This window comes from Pan troglodytes, chromosome 20 (assembly GCF_028858775.2).
Source record: "Pan troglodytes isolate AG18354 chromosome 20, NHGRI_mPanTro3-v2.0_pri, whole genome shotgun sequence".
Classification (NCBI taxonomy): domain Eukaryota; kingdom Metazoa; phylum Chordata; class Mammalia; order Primates; family Hominidae; genus Pan; species Pan troglodytes.
Window position 1 is genome coordinate 48463765 of NC_072418.2, and position 21950 is coordinate 48485714.

At 54.5% G+C, this 21950-nt stretch overlaps 1 protein-coding gene across 11 annotated transcripts; it reads left to right on the forward strand.

Moving 5' to 3' along the window:
- Positions 1-1631: 1631 nt before the first annotated feature.
- Positions 1632-21891, forward strand: VASP (vasodilator stimulated phosphoprotein). 11 transcript variants are annotated; one of them, XM_016936219.4, is made up of 13 exons: positions 1632-2801; positions 12849-13020; positions 13115-13280; positions 16227-16311; positions 17072-17121; positions 17244-17485; positions 17622-17722; positions 18536-18587; positions 18737-18773; positions 18992-19037; positions 19477-19567; positions 20857-20914; positions 21051-21891. In XM_016936219.4, the coding sequence occupies exons 1-13, from the start codon at positions 2797-2799 to the stop codon at positions 21086-21088; spliced, it is 1143 nt and encodes a 380-aa protein (XP_016791708.2). In that variant the 5' UTR covers positions 1632-2796; the 3' UTR covers positions 21089-21891. The 11 variants fall into 11 exon arrangements, 7 of the variants coding, with proteins under 7 accessions (XP_016791708.2, XP_016791710.2, XP_016791709.2 ...); XM_016936221.4 differs by having other exon boundaries at positions 1643-2801; positions 18740-18773; XM_016936220.4 differs by having other exon boundaries at positions 2008-2801; positions 17625-17722.
- The last annotated feature ends 59 nt before the right edge of the window (positions 21892-21950 follow it).

The window sequence follows — 21950 nt, forward strand, 5'->3', positions numbered from 1 at the left end:
TGAACTCCTGACCTCAAGTGATCCACCCGCCTCGGCCTCCCAAAGTGCTGGGATTACAGGCGTGAGCCACTGTGCCCAGCCTCCCCTGTCCTCTTGATGAACATTTAAGCTATTTCCAATTTCTTGCTCTCACATCACTGCTACCGTAAAGATCGTTATGTACATATGCAAGCGTTCTCTTACGCAGGGGTCTTGCTACCTGTTTTGTACAGCACTTAAGCTAAGAAGAGTTTTTTTACAGTTTTTAAGCATTGTAAGAAAAAAGAAAAACTGAAGAGTGTGTAAACCAGACCCTATGTCTAGCATATCTAAAATATTTCCTATTTGAACTTTTACAGAAAATGTTTGCCGGCTGGGCTTGGTGACTCACACCTCCAATCTCAGCAGTTTGGGAGGCTGAGCCAGGCGGATCACTTTAGTCCAGGAGTTTGAGACCAGCCTGGGCAACACAGCTAAACCCTGTCTCTACAAAAAATTAGCCCGGCATGGTGGTGTGGACCTACAGTCCCAGCTACTCAGTGGGCTGAGGTTAGAGGATCGAATGAGCCCTGGTTATGCTACTGCACTCCGGCATGGGCAACAAAGACCCTGTCTCCAACAAACAAACAAACAAACAAACAAAAAACCATGTTTGCTGTTGTTGTAGTGTAGGTGGCACCCAGAAATGCCACCCCTCCTATGTCACAGATGGGAAAGCTGAGACCCAGAGAGGAGAACACAGTTACCCAAGGTCACACTGAACTGGTAACTCATTCAACTAGGTAAGTTTGTTGAGCTGCTGAGCCGAGCCTGGCTGGGGTGAGTGAGGTCCAGAAATTGATTAAGTCAACTGGGTGCAGTGGCTCATGCCTGTAATCCTAGCACTTTGGGAGACTGAGGCAGGCAGATCACCTGAGGTCATAAGTTTGAGACCAGCCTGGCCAACATGGTGAAATCCCATCTCTACTAAAAATACAAAAATTAGTTGGGCTTGGTGGCCCGTGCCTGTAATCCCAGCTACTTAGGAGGCTGAGGCAGGAGAATTGCTTGAACCCAGGAGGGGGAGGTTGCAGTAAGCGGGGATCGAGCCAGCGCCCTCCAGCCTGGGTGACAGCGACAGACTACATCTCAAAAAAAAGAAAAAAAGAAATTTAGTCTACCCATTCTCCCAGACAACTCAGCCTGAGGAAACACATTGAGAAACAATGATAACCTCCGAGGAACAGGGTTCAAGGTCTCCCAGAGTGGGGTGGAGAAGGGGAGGGGAATTAATGTCAAAGCTTGGCCTGGAAGAATGACGTGCTCCCCAGGTAAAGGAGGTCAGGACAACATCAACATCCGGACATGGGACTCGGCTTGGACATAGGCTGGAAAAGTGGATTCTCTCACATAGTCAGCTGGCCCTGAGAATTGTTGGTTTTACACTCAGACCTTGGTGGCTTTCCGGGTTCTGGGGGCTCAGGCAAGAGGGCCATAGGCCAGATTCATTCCCTGTCTCCAGGCCTCAGTTTACCCGTGTGTAAATATGGAACTAACTGATTTCCCAGGGCTCGGGCGCCTCACCCGAACCAGGTGGCGCTCTACCCAAGGGGCGCGACCAAATCAGTGACGTCACTCGGGGCGGGGCCGGCAAGACACGCTGCGGAAGCCTCAGAGGGTGTCTGGACTCAGCCCGGAGCCGGCGTGTGGGGGCGGGGGCTCCCGGGAGGGTCTCCTCACCTCCGGGCCCTCCTGAGGGCTGGGATGATCCTGCTGTCCTCCGCAGGCGAAACTGAGTCAGAGCGGGGCGTGCGTGGGCCGGAGGCTTTACACACCAAAGAAGCCGGCGCCTCCTGCCCACCCTGGGCGAATGCCAGGCCCCCCACTCCCGCACTCCTCGCCAGTCCCCACCTCCACCCCACCCCACCCCACCCCACCCCCGACCCTGCGGCTGTGAGTCAGCGACCGACCGCGCCCCCTTGGCCCACTTCCTCCTCACCTTCCCGGGGCGGGCGGGGTTGGGTGAGAGGGGTTGGGCCCTACTCCCCCGACTTCCACTCCCGTGCGGGTGGGTGGCTCGCCCCTTAGTAACCTCTCCGAAATTGACAGAAGAGAAACGCTGGGGAGGGGCGGTGTCCCAAAGATGGGATTTCAGGGAGAAAATCTGAGACCACTTGCTTAACTTGAGGGTCCTCCTCGACCCCCAAAATTGAGCGGAGTACGAGATGGAGAAGTCGATGGGGAAAGAAATCGCGCCCCTTCCGAGACCCTCCTCAGAATTCCCACAGTGGGAGCGAACTAGGAAGCAAGGGAGGTCCCCTTCCTCTTCACCGAGCTTGCCCTTCCAGGTGGGGGTGACTCCCAGGGTGCACCCCTGGGCTACAACGTTGGGGAGAGGAGCGAGATCGCGGAAGCCAAGGGTGCAGAGTTGCCCTTTTAAGCGCCCTCCACCCCCTCGCCTGGAGGCGCACGCGGCCCCTTTAAGGCGCGGGGCATTGTGGGTGCGGGGAGTGGAATTTTGGAACGAAATGTAACGAAGAGAAGTACAGTAGTAAGAGTAACACTGTAGCCGCCACCGGCAAGGGGTGCGCGCCGGGGAGCGGACGCTGCATCCCCTTTCTGCCGCAGGAACCTCTCATCAGACCGCCTGAGGGAAGCGGCGCCCGGAGACCCGTTCCGGCCCGGTCCACATTCTCCCCAGGAAGCCGGACTCTATGGGGCGGGACCCTGGGGGAGCCTGAGCCGAGCCCGGAGCCAGCCCCGAACCCCTGAACCTCCAGCCGGGGGCGCCCCGGGAGCAGCCAGCCCGTGGGCGAGCCGCCCGCCCGCCGAGCAGCCATGAGGTGAGCCGGACCTGCCCCCCGACCCGTCCCCGCCCGGGCGGGCTCCGCGCCCCGCCTTTGTCCCCCTCCCCCCCAGCTAGCTCCGGGCTGGAATTTGGGGACAGATCCTTGGGAGCCTCGGATTTGAGCTGAATCCCCTTGGACGCGCCCCAAAACCGTCGATCACTTCTCCACGACTGACTTCCCAAGCTCGGGGGGTGGTGGCGGTGAGGTTCTCCTGGGAGCCCTCAAGATTTGGGGGCGCTCGGAGGACTCCCGAATTGTTAAGACTCTTTTTAGAGGACCTCAAAGTTGGCAGCGACTCCCCGCAGGGATGCCAGGATTGAGGCAGGGCTCAGACTCTCCTCCCCCTCCCCCCAAACTTCAGCTCGAGGTCCGGGAAGGATTGTGGGGGACAGATTTGGGAGACCCTGGGACTTGGAAGAGAGACTGAGACTCAGACCCTGGGTGTGCAGGTCCCCCGTTTACGTGGTGCTGGAAAAAGTCTCCCCAAGTGGGACCGCGCTCCTTAACTTCGGGGGTACTTCTTAATCCCCTGGATTTTGGGGGTCACTTAGGTCTTCCTGTGGAGGAGGCTGGTGTGAACCGATCCAGGGACCCGGACGCAGCCTCCGGAGTCTGGTGGGACCCCCCTCTTCCCCGTCGCTCCGCACACAATCTGCTTAACTGGCCGTGCCTAGGACCGAGCGGGCGCTCGGAGCAGAGGGCGGCTCCCCGCCTCGGGCCATAAGGGCGGCCCGGCTCCCCCACCTGCGCGGCCCTGGGGAGGGAGGGGGCGCGGCAGCTGGGGGAAGGGGGCCTTTGTCTTCCTGACTCACCTGTCGAGACAGCTGGTGTGGGGGGCGGGCACCGAGCGCTGTAGGCCGGCTGCCTTCCCCACCACGGCCCGTCCCCCTTTGCTCACCGCCCCCCTATCCACCCGGAGCCTTGGGGTTGGAGGAGGGGGAGCTGGAAAGCTTCAAGGTCATAGCCCTCTTCCCTAGGGACCCAGGCTTCCCAGATAATTCCAGCTATCTTCCCAGGAATTTAATCCTGGGGGTGGCGGCCTAAGGGACCCAGGGATTTGGTCTGGCCGGGGCCTCCCCCGAACTCCTGGGCTCACCTGAGGGCGGGGCCAGTGTGGGCAGGGGGGCCCAACCATCCCCCCTATTCTTCCCTCCCCTGGCCCCCCATAATCTCTCCCATGGGGCCAGAGCCTGACAATACTATCTCCCTTCCTCTACTCTCTCTGGGACTTCCTGCCCCAAAGCCCCCAGCCTGAGCAGGGAGGCCCCTGGGGACGGCTGGGGATTAACCCCGTGGTGCCCACATCCCCCGCATTTCCTGAACCCCTGCCCTTTGACATCGGAGTGGCGTGGCATTCCTTTTTATGACCACTAGAGAATCCCCCTCCCGCGTTTGTTCCTTCTGATGTGAAAGGCATGGCTGGAAAATTTGGAGCAAGGAGGACACCCACAGATACCCTCAAGACTTCCTGCCTATCCGCTCCCCATTATAGCAACATCCCTTCCAAGTCCGCCCTGGAGAGGGGTCAGTTTAGGGAGCGTCGCTCTCTTCCTTCGCCCTCTTCCTCCGGGACTCTTCTCTCCCCTTGCCCCCCAGCCCCGCCCCTCCACCCCCCCTCGCGTTTCCGGTCCCAGGCTCGGTGGAAGGCGGATGGCGGATGTCCGAGTTAGTGCTGCCTCACTCACTGCAACCGTAAAAGGGCAGGAGCGGTGTCTGGGCCGGCCCCCTGTCCTCCCCACCACCCCCACCCCCACCACCACCACCAGCCCTGGAAGCCCTGGCCCTCCCACAAGGCCCACCTCTTGCTGTGGTGGTGGCCAAGCATCCCGTCTTGTGGGGGTGCTGGGGTGGGGTGCGGTGCAGAAATGACCAGATGCCTGTCCCACCAAAAGGCCACTCCCACCTTTCCAGGGGGTCTCCCCTGCAGGTGGTCACACCCGACTTCCTGGGCTGTGCCTCTTCTACAAGGACAGCCAGGATTCAAAACCCATGCCCCTATTACCCAGCTGGGGAAACTGAGGCTCAAAGAGAAAAAGACATGGCCAAGATCCCTCAGAAATTCCTAGGCAACGTTGGAGGGGTGGAGGAGCCTAGGATCCTCTGATTTCTGGCTGGTTTGGCTGGGGACAGTCCTGGGGGCAGTTGGAAGAGAGGATGTTAAGATGGAAAATTACAAGATATAGTTCTTTTTCTCCCAGTTTGACAAATATTTGTTGAGTGTTGGCTGTGTCCGGGACTGGAGCTGGGGTGCTGGGAAGACAGAAGCGAGGCAGAGGTCTAGAATCTCAGGGCAGAAGGGACTTGGGGAGAACTGGGGTCCATTTCTTTCTTCTTCCAATAATAGCTATTTTTATTTTTAAAAAATAAGAGACCATTTGATCAATCATCTATTTTATGTGGGGCATTTTTGTGCCTGACAGCAATTCTGGCTGTTTTGTTTTGTTTTGTTTTGTTTTTGAGACGGAAATTTTGCTCTTGTTGCCCAGGCTGGAGTGAAATGGCATGATCTCGGCTCACTGCAACCTCCGTCTCCTGGGTTCAAGCGATTCTCCTGCCTCAACCTTCCGAGTAGCTGGGACTACAGGTGCCTGCCACCACGCCCGGCTAATTTTTATATTTTTAGTAGAGATAGGGTTTCACCGTGATGGCCAGGCTGGTCTCGAACTCTTAACCTCAGGTGATCCGCCTGCCTGTACCTCCTAAAGTGTTATTATTACAGACGTCAGCCACCACACCTGGCCCCTCATGGCAGTTCGAACAATGATACTATTACAACCTTGTGGCCTCCCCACCCCGGTACTCAGTTTATAGATGGGGAAACTGAGGCACAGGAAAGTTAGGCAAGGTGCCTATTAAAGTCAAACAGGGCCAGGCACCGGGGCTCATGCCTGTAATCCTAACACTTTGGGAGGCCAAGGCAGAAGGATCGCTTGAGCCCAGGAGTTTGAGAACAGCCTGGGCAATATGGTGTAACCCCATCTCTACAAAATATACAAAAATTAGCTGGGTGTGGTGGCATGCGCCTGTAGTTCCAGCTACTCTGGAGGCTGAGGCGAGAGGATCGTTTGAGCTGGGGAGGTTGAGGCCGCAATGAGTCATATTCTTGCCACTGCACTCCAGCCTGGGTGACAAAGTGAGACCCTGTCTCAAAAAAAATAAAATAAAATAGAGATAACATGCTTTCCGTGTTCTTAATGAAGAAAAAGAAAAAAAAAAGGAACATGCTTTCACTGTGAAAACACTTAAGATAATTCAGATAAGCCAAATGAAACCGAAGCTGCAACATTTATCTTCCTATTCACTTATGGGAAACTGAGGCCCACCAGGAGGAAGGGACTAGAGTAGCCCCATCCCTGACAAAAGAAGATTTGTCCTTTGGAAGGGTGGTGTATCATAGGTTTTATGGTATAAGGAGGGTATGGGCTAAGTCTTGGGTTCAGGGGACAGTGAAGGGAAGGGTGACTGTAGTCTGGAAGTTTTGTGAAAACCGGATTCACCATGCTTGATTACCTCTGGTGATGGGAAGCTCTCTCCTTCCTGTGGAGCGTGTACCAAGTTACAGTTGCTGCGTTTAGGGCTTTTTGTCCATTATCTCTTTTAATCCTTACAATGAACCCAGTGAGTTATTGTTTCCAGGGCTGGAAACTGAGTTTCAGAGAGGCAAAGCCACACAACAAGGAGGCAACTTGAACCGTCTTTTCATCCGCCATGTGCTAGAGTTTTCCAAAATGTGGGGACTTGCAGGGAGGAGTGGGTCCTGGGCTGGCTGGAAAATTAAAGTGTTCTCATGTCCAATGGAAGGTTCTAGACTTCGGGAGAACACACTGGAAATGGGCAGAACTCCTTTCCATCTCACAGCCCCCGCATCCCCGTTTTATGGCTATGGGATTTTCATTCTGGCTTTTGTGTAGTTTACAGTTTTATTTATTGAACTTAAGTAGTGAGTTAGGTTTTTATAGGTAATTTCAACCCATGATAAGAAAATAAATAATAAGCAGTTTGAAATACTTATTGAAATTATTGAAATGGTGGCTGGGCCTGGTGGCTCATGCCTGTAATCCCAGCACTTTGGGAGGTCGAGGCAGGCAGATCACCTGAGGTCAGGAGTTTGAGGCCAGCCTGGCCAATGTGGCAAACGCCCAAACCCCGTCTCTACTAAAAATAGAAACATTAGCCTGGCGTGGTGGCACACGTTTGTAATCCCAGACACTCAGGAGGCTGAGGCAGGAGAATCGCTTGAACTCGGGAAGTGGAGGCTGGGAGGCTGAGGCAGGAGAATTGCTTGAACCTGGGAGGTGGAGGCTGCAGTAAGCTGAGATTACACCACTGCCAGCCTGGGTGCAGAGTGAGAGACTCTGTCTCAAAAGATAAATGGTACAAAATATTTGTTTCTTCCCTCCCCAGTTCCTGAGTTCCCCTCAATGGAGGCAGCCACAGTTAGTGTCTTGGGAAACAGTCTCTGCATATATCACCACTCTGAGTGCAGATATATTTATATATGCTCCTCACTGTTTTTTTTTTTTTGAGATGGAGTCTCGCTCTGTCGCCCAGGCTGGAGTGCAGTGGCGCGATCTCAGCTCACTGCAACCTCCACCTCCCAGGTTCAAGCGATTCTCCTGCCTCACCTCCTGAGTAGCTGGAATTACAGGCACGCGCCACCACGCCCAGCAAATTTTTCTATTTTTAGTAGAGACAGGGTTTCACCATGTTGGTCAGGCTGGTCTCAAACTCCTGACATCAAGAGGTCCGCCTGCTTCGGCCTCCCAAAGTGCTGGGATTACAGGCTTGAGCCACTGCGCCTAGCCTACCTTTTTTGTTTGTTTGTTTTTGTTTTTGAGACGGAGTCTTCCTCTGTCCCCCAGGCTGGGGTGCAGTGGCGTGATCTTGGCTCACTGCAACCTCCGCCTCCCGGGTTCACGTGATTCTCCTGCCTCAGCCTCCCAAGTAGCTGGGATTACAGGCGCCCGCCACCACGCCTGGCTAATTTTTTGTATTTTTAGTAGAGACGGGGTTTCGCTATGTTGCCCAGACTGGTCTCAAACTCCTGACCTTGTGATCCGCCCGACTTGGCCTCCCAAAGTGCTGGGATTACAGGCATGAGCCACCGCACCCGACCTTTTCTTTTTTTGTAAAGCCTCTGATCAACACTACCTTGTACTTTGGCTTTTAAAAATTTCAATTTAGCTCTGCTTCTTCATCTTTAAATGAAGTTAAGAACTTGTGGGAACTTCGTTTCAACTATGAGCCCCTCTGCTTACTTGCTGTGTGATCTGGGGCAAGTGCCTTCACTCCTCTGTGCCTGCAATTCCCCCTTGTCAAAAGGGTGAGCGTCAGAGCCTATCCCATGAGGTTGTAGAGTCATGCAGCAGGGAAATTGGTGTCAAGCACCAAGAAGAGTGTCTGGGACCCAGGCTGACTGAGAAATGTTAGGTGCCCTTGGTAAAAGTTTGCCTTTTTTTGAGAGGGAGTCTTGCTCTGTCGCCTAGGCTGGAGTGCAAGTGACCTGAACGTGGCTCACTGCAGCCTCATCCTCTTGAACTCAAGTGATCCTCCTGCCTCACCCTCCTGAATAGCTGGGACTACAGGCAAGCGCCGCCACACCCAGCTAATTTTAAAATTTTTTGTACAGACGGAGGTCACCATCTTGCCCAAGCCAGTCTCTCTCCTTTTTTTTTTTTTTTTTTTTTTTTTTTTTTGAGACAGAGTCTCGCTCTGTCTCCCAGGCTGGAGTGCAGTGGCCTGAGATCGGCTCACTGCAACCACCTCCTGGGTTCAGTGATTCCCCTGCCTCAGCCTCCTGGGTAGCTGGGATTACAGGCATGAGCCACCACGCCTGGCTAATTTTTGTATTTTTAGTAGGCATAGGGTTTCACCATGTTGGCCAGGCTAGTCTCGAACTCTTGACCTCAAGAGATCCACCTGCTTTGGCCGCCCAAAGTTCTGGGGTTACAGGCATAAGCCACCACACCCAGCCTTCCCAAGCCAATCTCAAACTCTTGGGCTCAAGTGATCCTCCTGCCTCAGCCTCCCAAAGTGCTGGGATTACAGGCATAAGCCACCACACCCAGCCTTCCCAAGCCAATCTCAAACTCTTGGGCTCAAGTGATCCTCCTGCCTCAGCCTCCCAAAGTGCTGGGATTACAGGCGTGAGCCACCTCCCCTGGCCAAAGTTTGCCTTTTTTTACAGATGTTTCGTAACTATTGAGTCCCTACTATGTGTTGGACACCATTCTAGGTTCTGGGGACACAGCAGTGAACAATTGGGACACAAATTTCTGCCTTTTTGGCAGCGGAGACAGACAAATATAGTGTTGGGCAGGGGTCACTGCTATGAAATGTGCAGCAGGGGATGAAAAGGAGAGAAGCGTTTCCAGCTAAGGGAGGGAGGGACGGCTTCTTGGAAGGGGTGACATCTAAGGAGAGACCTGAAAGTGGGGAGAGGCTAGGCCTGAGGAAGAAGCAGCACACAGGCCCGAGGCAGGAATGTGTCTGGCCTGCGGGAAGAGCAGCATGGGGGTAGGAGGCCTAGGGTCTGGAACAGAGTCCCCAGGGGACAGTGGAGCGGGAAGAAATGAGATCTGAGGACACACAGATCACGGAGGCCCTGGAGAGAACTTGGCATTGATTCCGTAGGAGCCTGGAGCCTTCAAGAAGAAGAAGAGACATCCCACCTTGTAGGTTTTTGTTAGTTTGTTTTGTTTTTTAGAGATGGGGGGTCTCACTGTGTTGCCCAGGCTGGTCTTGAACTTCTGGACTCAAGCAATCCTCCTGCCTCGGCCTCTCAAAGTGCTGGGATTACAGGCATGAGCCACCGTTCCCCGCCCCACCTTGTGTTTTAACAGGATCCTTCTGTTACAATGGGTATAGTGTTCCCTGGAGAGGGGCAAGACCACCCCTTGGTCACCCAGCAGGCGCCCTGTTCTCCGGCCAGTCCACAGCCTCAGTAGGGCAGGGCTGCCTGGGAGAGCAAAGTGCAGCCAGGGCGGGGCAGCAGCAGCCCCGGGCTCCTGGCCAGAGTCGGCCCTGGGTGTGGGTGGCAGGTGTGGGTGAGGCCGAGGCCTTAACCCTGCCTTGCCAGGGGCAGCAGGAGCCAGAAACAGCCCCCGAGGCTGTGCTTGTCTGGAAAGGGCACCTGGTGTTTGGGTGGGGCCCACACAGTTCCCGGTGGTTAAGGCTTGGGAGCCTGAATTCACATCTTCACTCTATTCCTCACTAGCTGTGTGACTGTGGGCAAGTCACTCAACCTCTCTGGGCCTCTAGTTCTCACCTGCAAAATTAGGTTGAGTGGCTCTCTGGATAAGCTGCAGTGAGAATAAAATGAGTGACTTTGGGGGAGGGGCTTAAGGCCCCTGATCCACCTGAAATGCCTAGTAAGAGGGAGATGGCACAATTAGGTAAATTTGAGGGTCCCTACCCCAGGTCCCTACCCACAGCTGAGTCTGCCTAGGGACTTTCCCTGCCCTGACTTCCCAGCGTCAGTGTCACACTCAGCCCCCAGCCCTCCTAGAGACAGAGGCTTTGCGGGGGGTGTCTAATTTCTGTCCCCGGAAACCTCTGACCACCAACTTCCCCATTTCAGGAAAAAGCCTGGTGTGGGTGGGGTGGGGAGGAGACCAGTGCTTCCCCTTCCCCTGTGTGACCTTGGGCAAGTCACTTCCTGTTTGAGTTCCTGTCTAGGCCTGAGTTTCCTCACTGGGGGAGAGGGGATTGAACCTCCCAGAGGGGCTGGTGGGAGGGTCCCGAGGGTTGTAGCTGTCCCGGGCCCCAGTGGTGCCCACGAGACGGATGTTGACAGTTACTGAGCTCTCGGCGTGTGCTGGACGCTGTACCAAGCACTTAACTTTTTTTCTTTTTTTTTGAAACAGAGTTTCGCTCTGTTGCCCAGGCTGGAGTGCAATGGCATGATCTCAGCTCACTGCAGCCTCCACCTCCTGGGTTCAAGCGATTCTCCTGCGTCAGCCTCCTGAGTAGCTCAGACTACAGGTGCACACCACCACGCCCAGCTAATCTTTGTACGTTTTTGTAGAGATGGGATTTCACCATGTTGCCCAGGCTGGTCTCGAACACCTGAGTTCAAGCGATCCATTCACCTCAGCTTCCCAACGTGCTGTAATTACAGGCGTGAGCCACCACTCCCGGCTGTACCAAGCCCTTTAGGTGCCCAGATTCATGTGCCCCTCCCCCACTGCCCTGGAGGTGGGGACTGTCATTTTCCCAGTTCACAGGCAAGAAGAGGTCTTGAGTGGGAAGGTCATGTGCCTGAGTCACATGAAGTAGGTGGCTCAGTGGGGATTTGAACCCAGGTCTGGGGATATCAGCTCCTGAACTCTGCACCAGTTTACTGACACCTCCCACCCAGGCTAAGTCAGATGTTGCCTTTTCCAGGAAGTCCTGCCTGACTCTCCAGGCTGGGGCAGGCGTTCCTTCAGGGCACCCCCAGACCCTGGGCTCCTTGGTCCTGTCCCTGGGTTGGTACTGTCTGGGGACAGCTGTGTCTCCCACACTGGACTGTGAGCCCCAGGAGGGTGGTGCCGGGGCTGTCTGGGTCACTGCTGTGTCTTCATTCCCAGCCCCACCCAATACAGGCCAGACACAGAGCAGGGAGTATCTGGGGAATGGCCGCTAGTGCCCTGGGGAGCCAGGCGATGGGTGGGCAGCGGGAAGTCCCTTTGGAGGAAGAGCTCAGAGGTCTGGGATGGGTCCCCAACCTGCTGCAGGCCTCACACTTCCCCTCCCAAGCCTCAGCTTCTTCCTGAGCAGGCAGTGGGGGGGGGGGGGGGGGGTGCGTAGAGATAGGGAAACTGAGGTCAGGCAGGGGCTGGTCCCTAGTGCAGCTCTGGGCTCTTGGCCTCCTCCTGTCCCCTCTGTCTTCCCTCCTGCCCTCTGCTCTGCTAACCTGCATCCCCCCGACTGGCGTTGGCCTCGGCCTCTTACACCCCTCAGCCTGTCTCTCCATCTTTATCTTTTCCTTCTTATTAGTTTTGTTGTGTTGTTTTTTATTTTTCATTAAAAAAGTTTTTTTGTGGACTGGGTGTGGTGGCTCACCCCTGTAATCCCAGCACTTTGTGGGGCTGAGGCAAATGGATCACTTGAGCCCAGGAGTTCGAGACCAGTCTGACCAACATGGTGAAACCTCGTCTCTACTAAAAATACAAAAAATTAGCTGGGCTTGGTGGTGCATGCCTGTGATTCCAGCTACTCAGGAGGCTGAGGCAGGAGAATGGCTTGAACCTGGGAGGCAGAGGTTGCCGGTGAGCCGAGGTCATGCCACTGCATTACAGCCCGGGTGACAGAGTGAGACTCTGTCTCAAAAAAAAAAAAAAAAAAAAAAACATTAGTCGGGTGTGGTGGTGCATGCTTGTAGTCCCAGCTACTTGGGAGGCTGAAGTGGGAGGATCGCTTGAGCTCAGGAGGTCGAGGCCACATTCCAACCTGGGTGACAGAGAGCAAGACTCTGTCTCAAAAACAAAAATAATAATAATTATTATTATTATTAGAGATGGGGTCTCACTATGTTGCCCAGGCTGGTCTGAAATGCTTGGGCTCAAGTGATCCTCCTGCCTCAACCTCCAAAGTGCTGGGATTACAGGTGTGAGACACCGCGCCAAGACCATCTTTATCTCTTTCTGTGTCTGCCTCTTCCTCCAGGTCCCCTGTCTGCCCATCCTTTTTCCCCACCCCTCCCCCATCTGTTCATCTGTCTGTCTGTCTGTCTGTCTGCCTTTCAGTCTGTCTCTCTCCTCTTTGTCAACCCAACTCTCCCTTTCCCACCTCTCTCTGCGTCTGTCTCTTCCACTTCCAGTTTCTCCCTCCCCGTGTCTGCCTGTCTGTCTCTTGCATCTCGTTTGTGTGTTTGCCTGTCTCTCCTGATCTGATTTTCTCTCCTGATCTGTCTCCCCCGTCTCTTTCTGTCCACGTGGCTCCTGCCTCCCTCTGTGTCACTCTCTTCCTTCCACACTCTGTCTTTGTCCCTTGGAATCTCCCAGGAGAGACCCATATAAAAAGGTGACTGGCCCCTCTCCCTTTTCCTCCCGCCTGCAGCGAGACGGTCATCTGTTCCAGCCGGGCCACTGTGATGCTTTATGATGATGGCAACAAGCGATGGCTCCCTGCTGGCACGGGTCCCCAGGCCTTCAGCCGCGTCCAGATCTACCACAACCCCACGGCCAATTCCTTTCGCGTCGTGGGCCGGAAGATGCAGCCCGACCAGCAGGTGCAGCTTCCCGCCGGCCCCCTCTGCGGGCTGAACCCCTACCAGCCCCACCCCTGCGCCCGCCGCCCCTCACCCCCCTTTCCCCTCCCACCAGGTGGTCATCAACTGTGCCATCGTCCGGGGTGTCAGGTATAACCAGGCCACCCCCAACTTCCATCAGTGGCGCGACGCTCGCCAGGTCTGGGGCCTCAACTTCGGCAGCAAGGAGGATGCGGCCCAGTTTGCCGCCGGCATGGCCAGTGCCCTAGAGGCGTTGGAAGGTCAGAAATGGCGGCGGGCAAAGGGGACCAGTGAATGCGGCTGTGTGGCCTGGGGCTGCCGCTTTACCCTGCTGGGACTTGGTTTACTCGTCGGTAAAATGGAGCGAATTCATTGTTATCATGGAAAATTATCACTAGGATTTTGTGCATTCCAGTGTGACCGTGTGCGCCTATGTATAAAATGCACCATTGGCCCGGCGCCGTGGCTCATGCCTGTAATCTCAGCACTTTGGGAGGCCGAGGCACGCGGATTACCTGAGGTCAGGAGTTTCACCGTGCCCAACATGGTGAAATTGCGTCTGTATTAAAATTCAAAAATTAGCTGGGCGTGGTGGTGCGCGCCTGTAATCCCAGCTATTCGGGATGCTGAGGGACGAGAAGTGTTTGAACCCAGGAGGTGTAGGTTGCAGGGAGCCGAGATCAGGCCACTGCACTTCAGCCTGGCGACAGAGCAAGATTCCGTCTCAGAAAGAAAACAAACACAAAAAAAATGCACGATTACTCAGGGATCAGTACTCCATGAACTTTACACAGGCACACTCCCGGGAAACCACCTCCCAGATCAAGACATAGGTAGGTCCCGCCCCAGAAACAGGATCTCGCTCTGTTGCCCAGGCTGGTGTGCACTGGCACAATCATGGCTCTCTGCAGCCTTCACCTCCTGGGCTCAAGTGATCCTCTTGCCTCAGCCTCCTAAGTAGCTGGGAATACAGGTGTGCACCACCATACTCGGCTCTTTTTTTGTTTTGTTTTTTGAGACAGAGTCTTGCTCTGTCACCCAGGCTGGAGTGCAGTGGTGCAACCTCAGCTCACTGCAACCTCCACCTCCCGGGTTCGCGTGATTCTCCTGCCTCAGCCTCCTGAGTAGCTGGGATTACAGGCATGTGCCACCATGCCCAAGCTATTTTTTTGTATTTTGTTTTTATTTTTATTTTTTTTGAGACAGAGTCTCACTCTGTCACCCAGGCTGGAGTACAGTGGCACGATATTGCCTCACTGCAACCTCCGCCTCCCGGGTTCAAGCGATTCTCCTGCCCTAGCCTCCCGAGTAGCTGGGACTATAGGCGTGAGCCACCACGCCCGGGTAATTTTTTGTATCTTTAGTAGAGACAAGGTTTCACCGTGTTAGCCAGGATGGTCTCTATCTCCTGACCTTGTGATCCGCCCGCCTAGGCCTCCCAGAGTGCTGGGATTACAGGCATGAGCCACTACACCCAGCCCAGTTGCTTTTTTTTTTTTTTTTTTTGGAGACGGAGTCTCGCTCTGTCCCCAGGTTGGAGTGCAGTGGCGCGATCTCCGCTCACTGCAAGCTCTGCCTCCCAGGTAAATTCCATTCTCCTGCCTCAGCCTCCTGAGTAGCTGGGACTACAGGCACCCGCCACCACATCCAGCTAATTTTTTGTATTTTTAGTAGAGACGGGGTTTCACCGTGTTAGCCAGGATGGTCTCGATCTCCTGACCTCGTGATCCGCCCGCCTCGGCCTCCGAAAGTGCTGGGATTACAGGCGTGAGCCACTGCGCCCGGCCTCTTTTTTTTTTTTTTTTTTAATATGGAGTCTCACTCTGTCTCTCAGGTTGGAGTGCAGTGGTGTGATCTCAGTTCACTGCAACCTCCGCCTCCTGGGTTTAAGCAATTCTGCCTCAGCCTCCCCAGTAGATGGAACTATAGGTGCGCACCAACATGCCTGTCTAATTTTTGTAGTTTTAGTAGAGACGGGGTTTCGCAATGTTGGCCAGGCTGGTCTCGAACTCCTGACCTCAGGTGATCCACTCGCCTCGGCCTCCCAGAGTGCTGAGATTACAGGCGCGAGTCACGCGCCCAGCCCAGTTGCTATTTCTTAAACCTTAACGTGCACATGAATCACCTGGGGATCTGGTTAAAGTGCAGGCTGTGGTGCAGGTGGGCTGGGCGGACTGAGACTCCACATTCTCACAAGTGCCCTGGTGATACCCAGGCTGCTGGTCTGCGGACGTGACTGAGTAGTGAGGTTTTAGGTGACTGCCGTGCATCTGGCCTGGAATCACTGCTGTAGAACTGAAAGTCACCAAATGCAGGGGTGTTTGCTTCGTGGGACAACTTCTGTGCTAATGCGGAAGGGGCTTGCTCCTCTGGGGCACACAGAAAAATACAGTGGGCTTCAGTTTAGTCATCTGTAAATTGGGGCTAATTCATTGTTAATTCGTAGCCAATTCAATTCAGGTGCTAGGGCCAGAGGCCTGGAGGTAGGTGAGGAAGAAGCTCTTTACCTTTCCAGGTTCTTAGGTAAGGTCCAAGTGGCTGTAACAGTGGTTAAGAGCTAGCCAGGGGCCAGGTGCGGTGGCTCACGCCTGTAATCTCAGCACTTTGGGAGGCTGAGGCGAGTGGATCACTTGAGGTCAGGAGTTCGAGACCAGCCTAGCCAACATGGTGAAATCCCGTCTCTATTAAAAATACAAAAATTAGCCAGGCATGGTGGCAGGCGCCTGTAATCCCAGCTACTCAGGAGGCTGAGGCAGGAGAATCTCTTGAACCCGGGAGGCGGAGGCTGTGGTGAGCCGTGATTGCACCGCTGCACTCCAGCCTGGGTGACAGAGTGAGACTCTGTCTCGAAACAAACCAACAGTGGTTAAGAGCCTGGCTGCTGGAATCAGCCTGAATTCAAGTCTTGTTCCTGCACATTCCACCCTGGAGAAATTTGGGGCAAGTGACTGTTCCCCGGGCCTTAGCTTCTCCTGTCACTGGGACATCACAACAGCACCTACCTTAGGGCAACTCAGGCCAGGGAAGTTGGTGCTGCCTCACCTCCCAATGTGCGTCCTCCTGGGCCTGGAGCCTCAGGGCCTCTGGAAGGAGGAAGTGAGCGCCTCTGGGCAGGATTCCTGGGAGGCCTGGGAGAGCAAGGGAAGCGCCAAGAGCTGAGCAGAGTTCCGGGACTGACTCATGGCCCTTTCTCTCTCACCTTCCAGGAGGTGGGCCCCCTCCACCCCCAGCACTTCCCACCTGGTCGGTCCCGAACGGCCCCTCCCCGGAGGAGGTGGAGCAGCAGAAAAGGTGGGGCTGGGCCCTGGGTGGGGAACCTTAGCCGCTGCCAGAGTTCCATATGTTCTGGAACCCTTGACTCCTAGAGTTCAGAACCCAGCCAACTTGCAGTTTTCAGAATGTTCAAGAAACTTCTGACACTCAGAGTTGCAGAACCTCCTGGCCCCTGCAGATTCCTGGAAATCAGAATATGGTGGTTGAAAGAATCTTGTGGCTGGGCGTGGTGGCTCACGCCTGTAATCCCAGCACTCTGGGAGGCCGAGGCGGGCAGATCGCCTGAGGTCAGGAGTTTGAGACCAGCCTGGCCAACATGGCGAAATCCCGTCTCTACTGAAGATAACAAAAATTAGCCGGGCATGGTGGCGCCCGTGCCTGTAATCCCAGCTCGGCAGGCTGAGGCAGGAGAATCGCTTGAACCCGGGAGGCAGAGGTTGCAGTGAGCCAAGATCGAGCCACTGCACTCCAGCCTAGGTGACAGAGTCTCAAAAAAAAAAAAGAAAAGAAAGAATCTTGGGCATTTTGTAATTCGGTGTTCCTGACAGTTTAGTGACTGGGATCTCGCATCCTGATCTCTCCCTGTCGCTGCCCTGCCCTCCATTCCCTCTACTCTCACCCAGCCCCCTTCTTGGTTCCCTAGGGGAGGAAGGCTTGGGTGAGGATTAGGAGCCAGCCTCCCCGGAGACCTCTGAGAGAGAGGACGGAGGTCGCTGGCCCCTTCGCTGGCCATCCTTAGGGCCCTGATTGACGGCAGCTCCCTCGCCTCCCCCCACAGGCAGCAGCCCGGCCCGTCGGAGCACATAGAGCGCCGGGTCTCCAATGCAGGTGATGTTCAGATAGCTTCGGGAGTTGGGAGGGGGCCTCCCTGGAGGAAGTGGCCAGCCAGCTGGACAGTGAAGAATGAGGCTTCTCTCTCTCAGCTGCCCCCTTTTCTGTGTTTGTTTCAGGAGGCCCACCTGCTCCCCCCGCTGGGGGTCCACCCCCACCACCAGGACCTCCCCCTCCTCCAGGTCCGCCCCCACCCCCAGGTTTGCCCCCCTCGGGGGTCCCAGCTGCAGCGCATGGAGCAGGGGGAGGACCACCCCCTGCACCCCCTCTCCCGGCAGCACAGGGCCTTGGTGGTGGGGGAGCTGGAGCCCCAGGCCTGGCCGCAGCTATTGCTGGAGCCAAACTCAGGAAAGTCAGCAAGGTGAGGGGCCGGGAGAGGTGGGCAGGGGGCAACAGGGCTTTTATGGGGGATAAGGCCAGGGCTGCCGGCGGTGTCATTGGGCTGGAAGGCCAAAAGGCCTGCCCCTAAAGCTCCTGCCCCTTTTAAATTTCTCCAGCAGGAGGAGGCCTCAGGGGGGCCCACAGCCCCCAAAGCTGAGAGTGGTCGAAGCGGAGGTGGGGGACTCATGGAAGAGATGAACGCCATGCTGGCCCGGAGGTGAGCCTGAGCCTGGACCCCCAAGTCACCTGGAGTTCCAGTTCAGTAGGGCCCAGTCAGGGGAGGGCTCCAATTCCTGTTTAGTTTGTTTCTTTTGGTGAATGTTCCCCCTTTGATAACCAGGTTTGGGATATAATGGTGGGGTTTGTCATGAAATGGCTGAGGCTTGCAACCACCTAGGTAGCCTGTAGAATGTTCTAAAACCCAGAATTCTAGAACCGTAGGAGATCCTGCCTCAGAATTTTGGGAACTCAGGTTCCTGCAATCTCAGTGTTCCAACACAGCACCGCTCCACCCTCGGAATCTTACTGTTCCCTAATATAAGAATCATAGAACCTCCTCCACCCTGATTCTAGAACCACAATCTCTTGAGTTTTTTTTTTTTTTTTTGAGATGGAGTCTTGCTCTGTGACCCAGGCTGGAGTGCAGTGGTACGATCTCGGTCCACTGCAACCTCCGCCTCCTGGGTTCAGGCAGTTCTTCTGCCTCAGCCTCCTAAGTAGCCGGGATTACAGGAATGAGTCACCACACCCAGCTAATTTTTGTATTTTTAGTAGACACAGGATTTCACCATGTCGGCCAGGCTGGTCTTGAACTCTTGACCTCAAGAGATCCACCTGCTTCAGCCTCTCAAAGTGCTGGCATTACAGGCCACTGCGCCCAGCACAATCTCTTGAATTTCTAAAACTAGAGTTTCCTTAGGTTTTCGGAGTTCCAGAATTCTATGCACTAGGATCTACATTTCTAGAACTCCCCTCAGAAGGGGATGGGTTGGGTGACAGAAGCACATGTTTTTGCTTTTCTCTCCTGCAGAAGGAAAGCCACGCAGGTTGGGGAGAAAACCCCCAAGGATGAATCTGCCAATGTAAGTCAGGGACTCTTCTTGCCCTACATCTCTTAGGCCGTACCATGAGGGTAGGGATAGTGGGATGTGTAGGGTTTGAACCTGAAAGAGGAAATGGGCAGAGGTGTGTGTGGCAGGGGCTGGCTCATGGCAGTTTTATTTCCTACCAGCAGGAGGAGCCAGAGGCCAGAGTCCCGGCCCAGAGTGGTGAGTGAGTGCCCAGTCCAGCCACAGGAACTACAAATCCCAGAATACCCTGTTCTCACATGTTAAGCACCCTTATAGGAGAGTCAGGGCGAATGGTGCTGGGGATTGTAGTCTCCTGAGATGGGGCTTTGATCAGGGGCTGATGAGGTTGGGGGAGTAAGATTGACTGGGGGGCAGTCTTTTGTCCCTGATCTTTCTGATTTCTTGCCTATCCCCAGAATCTGTGCGGAGACCCTGGGAAAAGAACAGCACAACCTTGCCAAGGTAGGCCATCGGTCCTGGGGCCCTTGGGGAGGTCAAGGCGGGCAGATTGCTTGAGCCCAGGAGGTCAAGACCAGCCTGGGCAACATGGTGACACCCCATCTCTACAAAAATTAGCCAGGCGTGGTGGCACTTACCTGTGGTCCCAGCTACTCGGGAGGCTGAGGTGGGAGGATTACTTGAGCCCAGGAAGTTGAGGCCTCAGCAAGCCATCATCGTGCCTGCACTCCAGCCTGGGAAATAGAATGTGACTGTCTCAAAACAAAACAAAACAAACCAAAACCAAAAAAAAAAAAAAAAAAAAAAAAAACTGGGGCCCCAAAAATACTTGGACTTGCCCAATTTATAAGGCAGAGCTCAATGTGATCCCTGGAATAGGAGGCGGGGAAGCAGGTCCTCTCTCTAATCTCATTGCTGTCCCAAACCACACCAACTCCCCCAGGATGAAGTCGTCTTCTTCGGTGACCACTTCCGAGACCCAACCCTGCACGCCCAGCTCCAGTGATTACTCGGACCTACAGAGGGTGAAACAGGTAACTTCGGGGGGAGGTTGGGGACCACAGCAAGAGAGATCTAGGTCTGGCCCCGGCCACTGGCATGCCGTATGATCCTAGATAACATCTCAGAAACCTCAGGTTTCCAATCTGACAAATGGAGAAACTGGATTGGGTCAAGGATGACCGAGACTCCACACCCCCTTTTCTGGCACCTGTGACAGACATTATTAATCTATCACCGGGCTCATTCCCGATGAGTGCCTTGAATTCTTTCCGCACATTGACCCAGCTGTCCATCACCAATTGGAGTTGGCAGGAGGCTGGAACGCGCTTGCCAACCTTGGTACTGGATGTTCTCCAGTACTTTTCCGGCTCCAAGGATCCAGAATTCTTCCCTAGAATCCTCCAGTCACTCTGCGACCTTGACAGCGATGTCATGGTGTCGAGGTAGGGGTAGGTCTCAAACCTACTCCCCCTGGCTTTTCCATCGACAAGAAAGAGGGGACTCTGGCAGGGCACGGTGGCTCATGTGTGTAATTTCAGCACATTGCGAGGCTGAGGTGGGAGCATTGCTTGAGGCCAGGAGTTTGAGACCAGCCTGGGGCAACATCGGGAGACCCCATCTCTAAAAATAACTTTTAAAAGTTACCTGAGAAGGCCAGGTGCGGTGGCTCATGCCTGTAATCCCAGCACTTTGGGAGGCCGAGGTGGGTGGATCACCTGAGGTCAGGGGTTCAAGACCAGCCTGGCCAACATGGTGAAACCCATCGCTACTAAAAATACAAAAATTAGGCCGGGAATGGTGGCTCACAGCCATAATCCCAGCAGTTTGGAAGGCTGATGGGGACGGATCACGTGAAGTCAAAAGTTCGAGACCAGCCTGGCCAACATGGCGAAACCCTGTCTCTACTAAAAATACAAAAATTAGCTGGGCCTTGTGGGGGGCGCCTGTAATCCAGTTATTTGGGCGGCTGAGGCAGGAGACTCGCTTGAACCCGGGAGCCAGAGATTGCAGTCAGCCGAGATTGGGCCACTGCACTCCAGTCTGGGCGACAGGGAGACTCTGTTTCAAAAAAAAAAAAAAAAGAAAAAGAAAAAGTTACCTGATTGTGGTGGCAGGTGCCTGTGGTCCCAGCTACTTGGGAGGCTAAGGCAGGAGGATTACCTGAGCCTGGGAAGTTGAGGCTGCAATGAGCTGTGAACGTGCCATTGCACCCTAGCCTGGGCAACAGAGCAAGGTCCCTTCTCAAAAAATAAAAGAAGGGGGATTCATTCCTGCAAGTCCCGGTACCCCCTCCTGATTAGTTTTACCCCATTAATTTTAGGAGCTTCTGGAAGAGGTGAAGAAGGAATTGCAGAAAGTGAAAGAGGAAATCATTGAAGGTGAGGTGGTTTGGTTTGGTTTTGTTCTTAAGCATTTACTTATTTTGGAGTCATCATGTCCCTGGGCAAGAGCCCTGTTTTGGAAGGGAGGAGGCAGAGACTCTGCCCCTGACCTCTGCTCCTTGTTTCCTTCCAGCCTTCGTCCAGGAGCTGAGGAAGCGGGGTTCTCCCTGACCACAGGGACCCAGAAGACCCGCTTCTCCTTTCCGCACACCCCGCCTGTCACCCTGCTTTCCCTGCCTCTACTTGACTTGGAATTGGCTGAAGACTACACAGGAATGCATCGTTCCCACTCCCCATCCCACTTGGAAAACTCCAAGGGGGTGTGGCTTCCCTGCTCACACCCACACTGGCTGCTGATTGGCTGGGGAGGCCCCCGCCCTTTTCTCCCTTTGGTCCTTCCCCTCTGCCATCCCCTTGGGGCCGGTCCCTCTGCTGGGGATGCACCAATGAACCCCACAGGAAGGGGGAAGGAAGGAGGGAATTTCACATTCCCTTGTTCTAGATTCACTTTAACGCTTAATGCCTTCAAAGTTTTGTTTTTTTAAGAAAAAAATATATATATATTTGGGTTTTGGGAGAAAAGGGAAATTTTTTTTTCTCTTTGGTTTTGATAAAATGGGATGTGGGAGTTTTTAAATGCTATAGCCCTGGGCTTGCCCCATTTGGGGCAGCTATTTAAGGGGAGGGGGTGTCTCACTGGGCTGGGGGTGAGACATCCCCCCACCCCAGGGACTCCCCTTCCCTCTGGCTCCTTCCCCTTTTCTATGAGGAAATAAGATGCTGTAACTTTTTGGAACCTCAGTTTTTTTATTTTTTATTTGGGTAGGTTTTGGGGTCCAGGCCATTTTTTTTACCCCTTGGAGGAAATAAGATGAGGGAGAAAGGAAAAGGGGAGGAAACTTCTCCCCTCCCACCTTCACCTTTAGCTTCTTGAAAATGGGCCCCTGCAGAATAAATCTGCCAGTTTTTATAAATGCTAAGATCTCTGGAGTGATTTGAAGGCCTGTTCTGATGGGGATGGAGGTGTGCTCGG

Bases quoted from the DNA above. Each gene is read 5' to 3' on its own strand.
- VASP (XM_016936219.4), top strand. The intron at 16,312-17,071 runs GTGGGGCTGGGC...CTCCCCCCACAG, and splicing joins GAGGTGGAGCAGCAGAAAAG to GCAGCAGCCCGGCCCGTCGG. The intron at 20,915-21,050 runs GTGAGGTGGTTT...GTTTCCTTCCAG, and splicing joins GAAAGAGGAAATCATTGAAG to CCTTCGTCCAGGAGCTGAGG.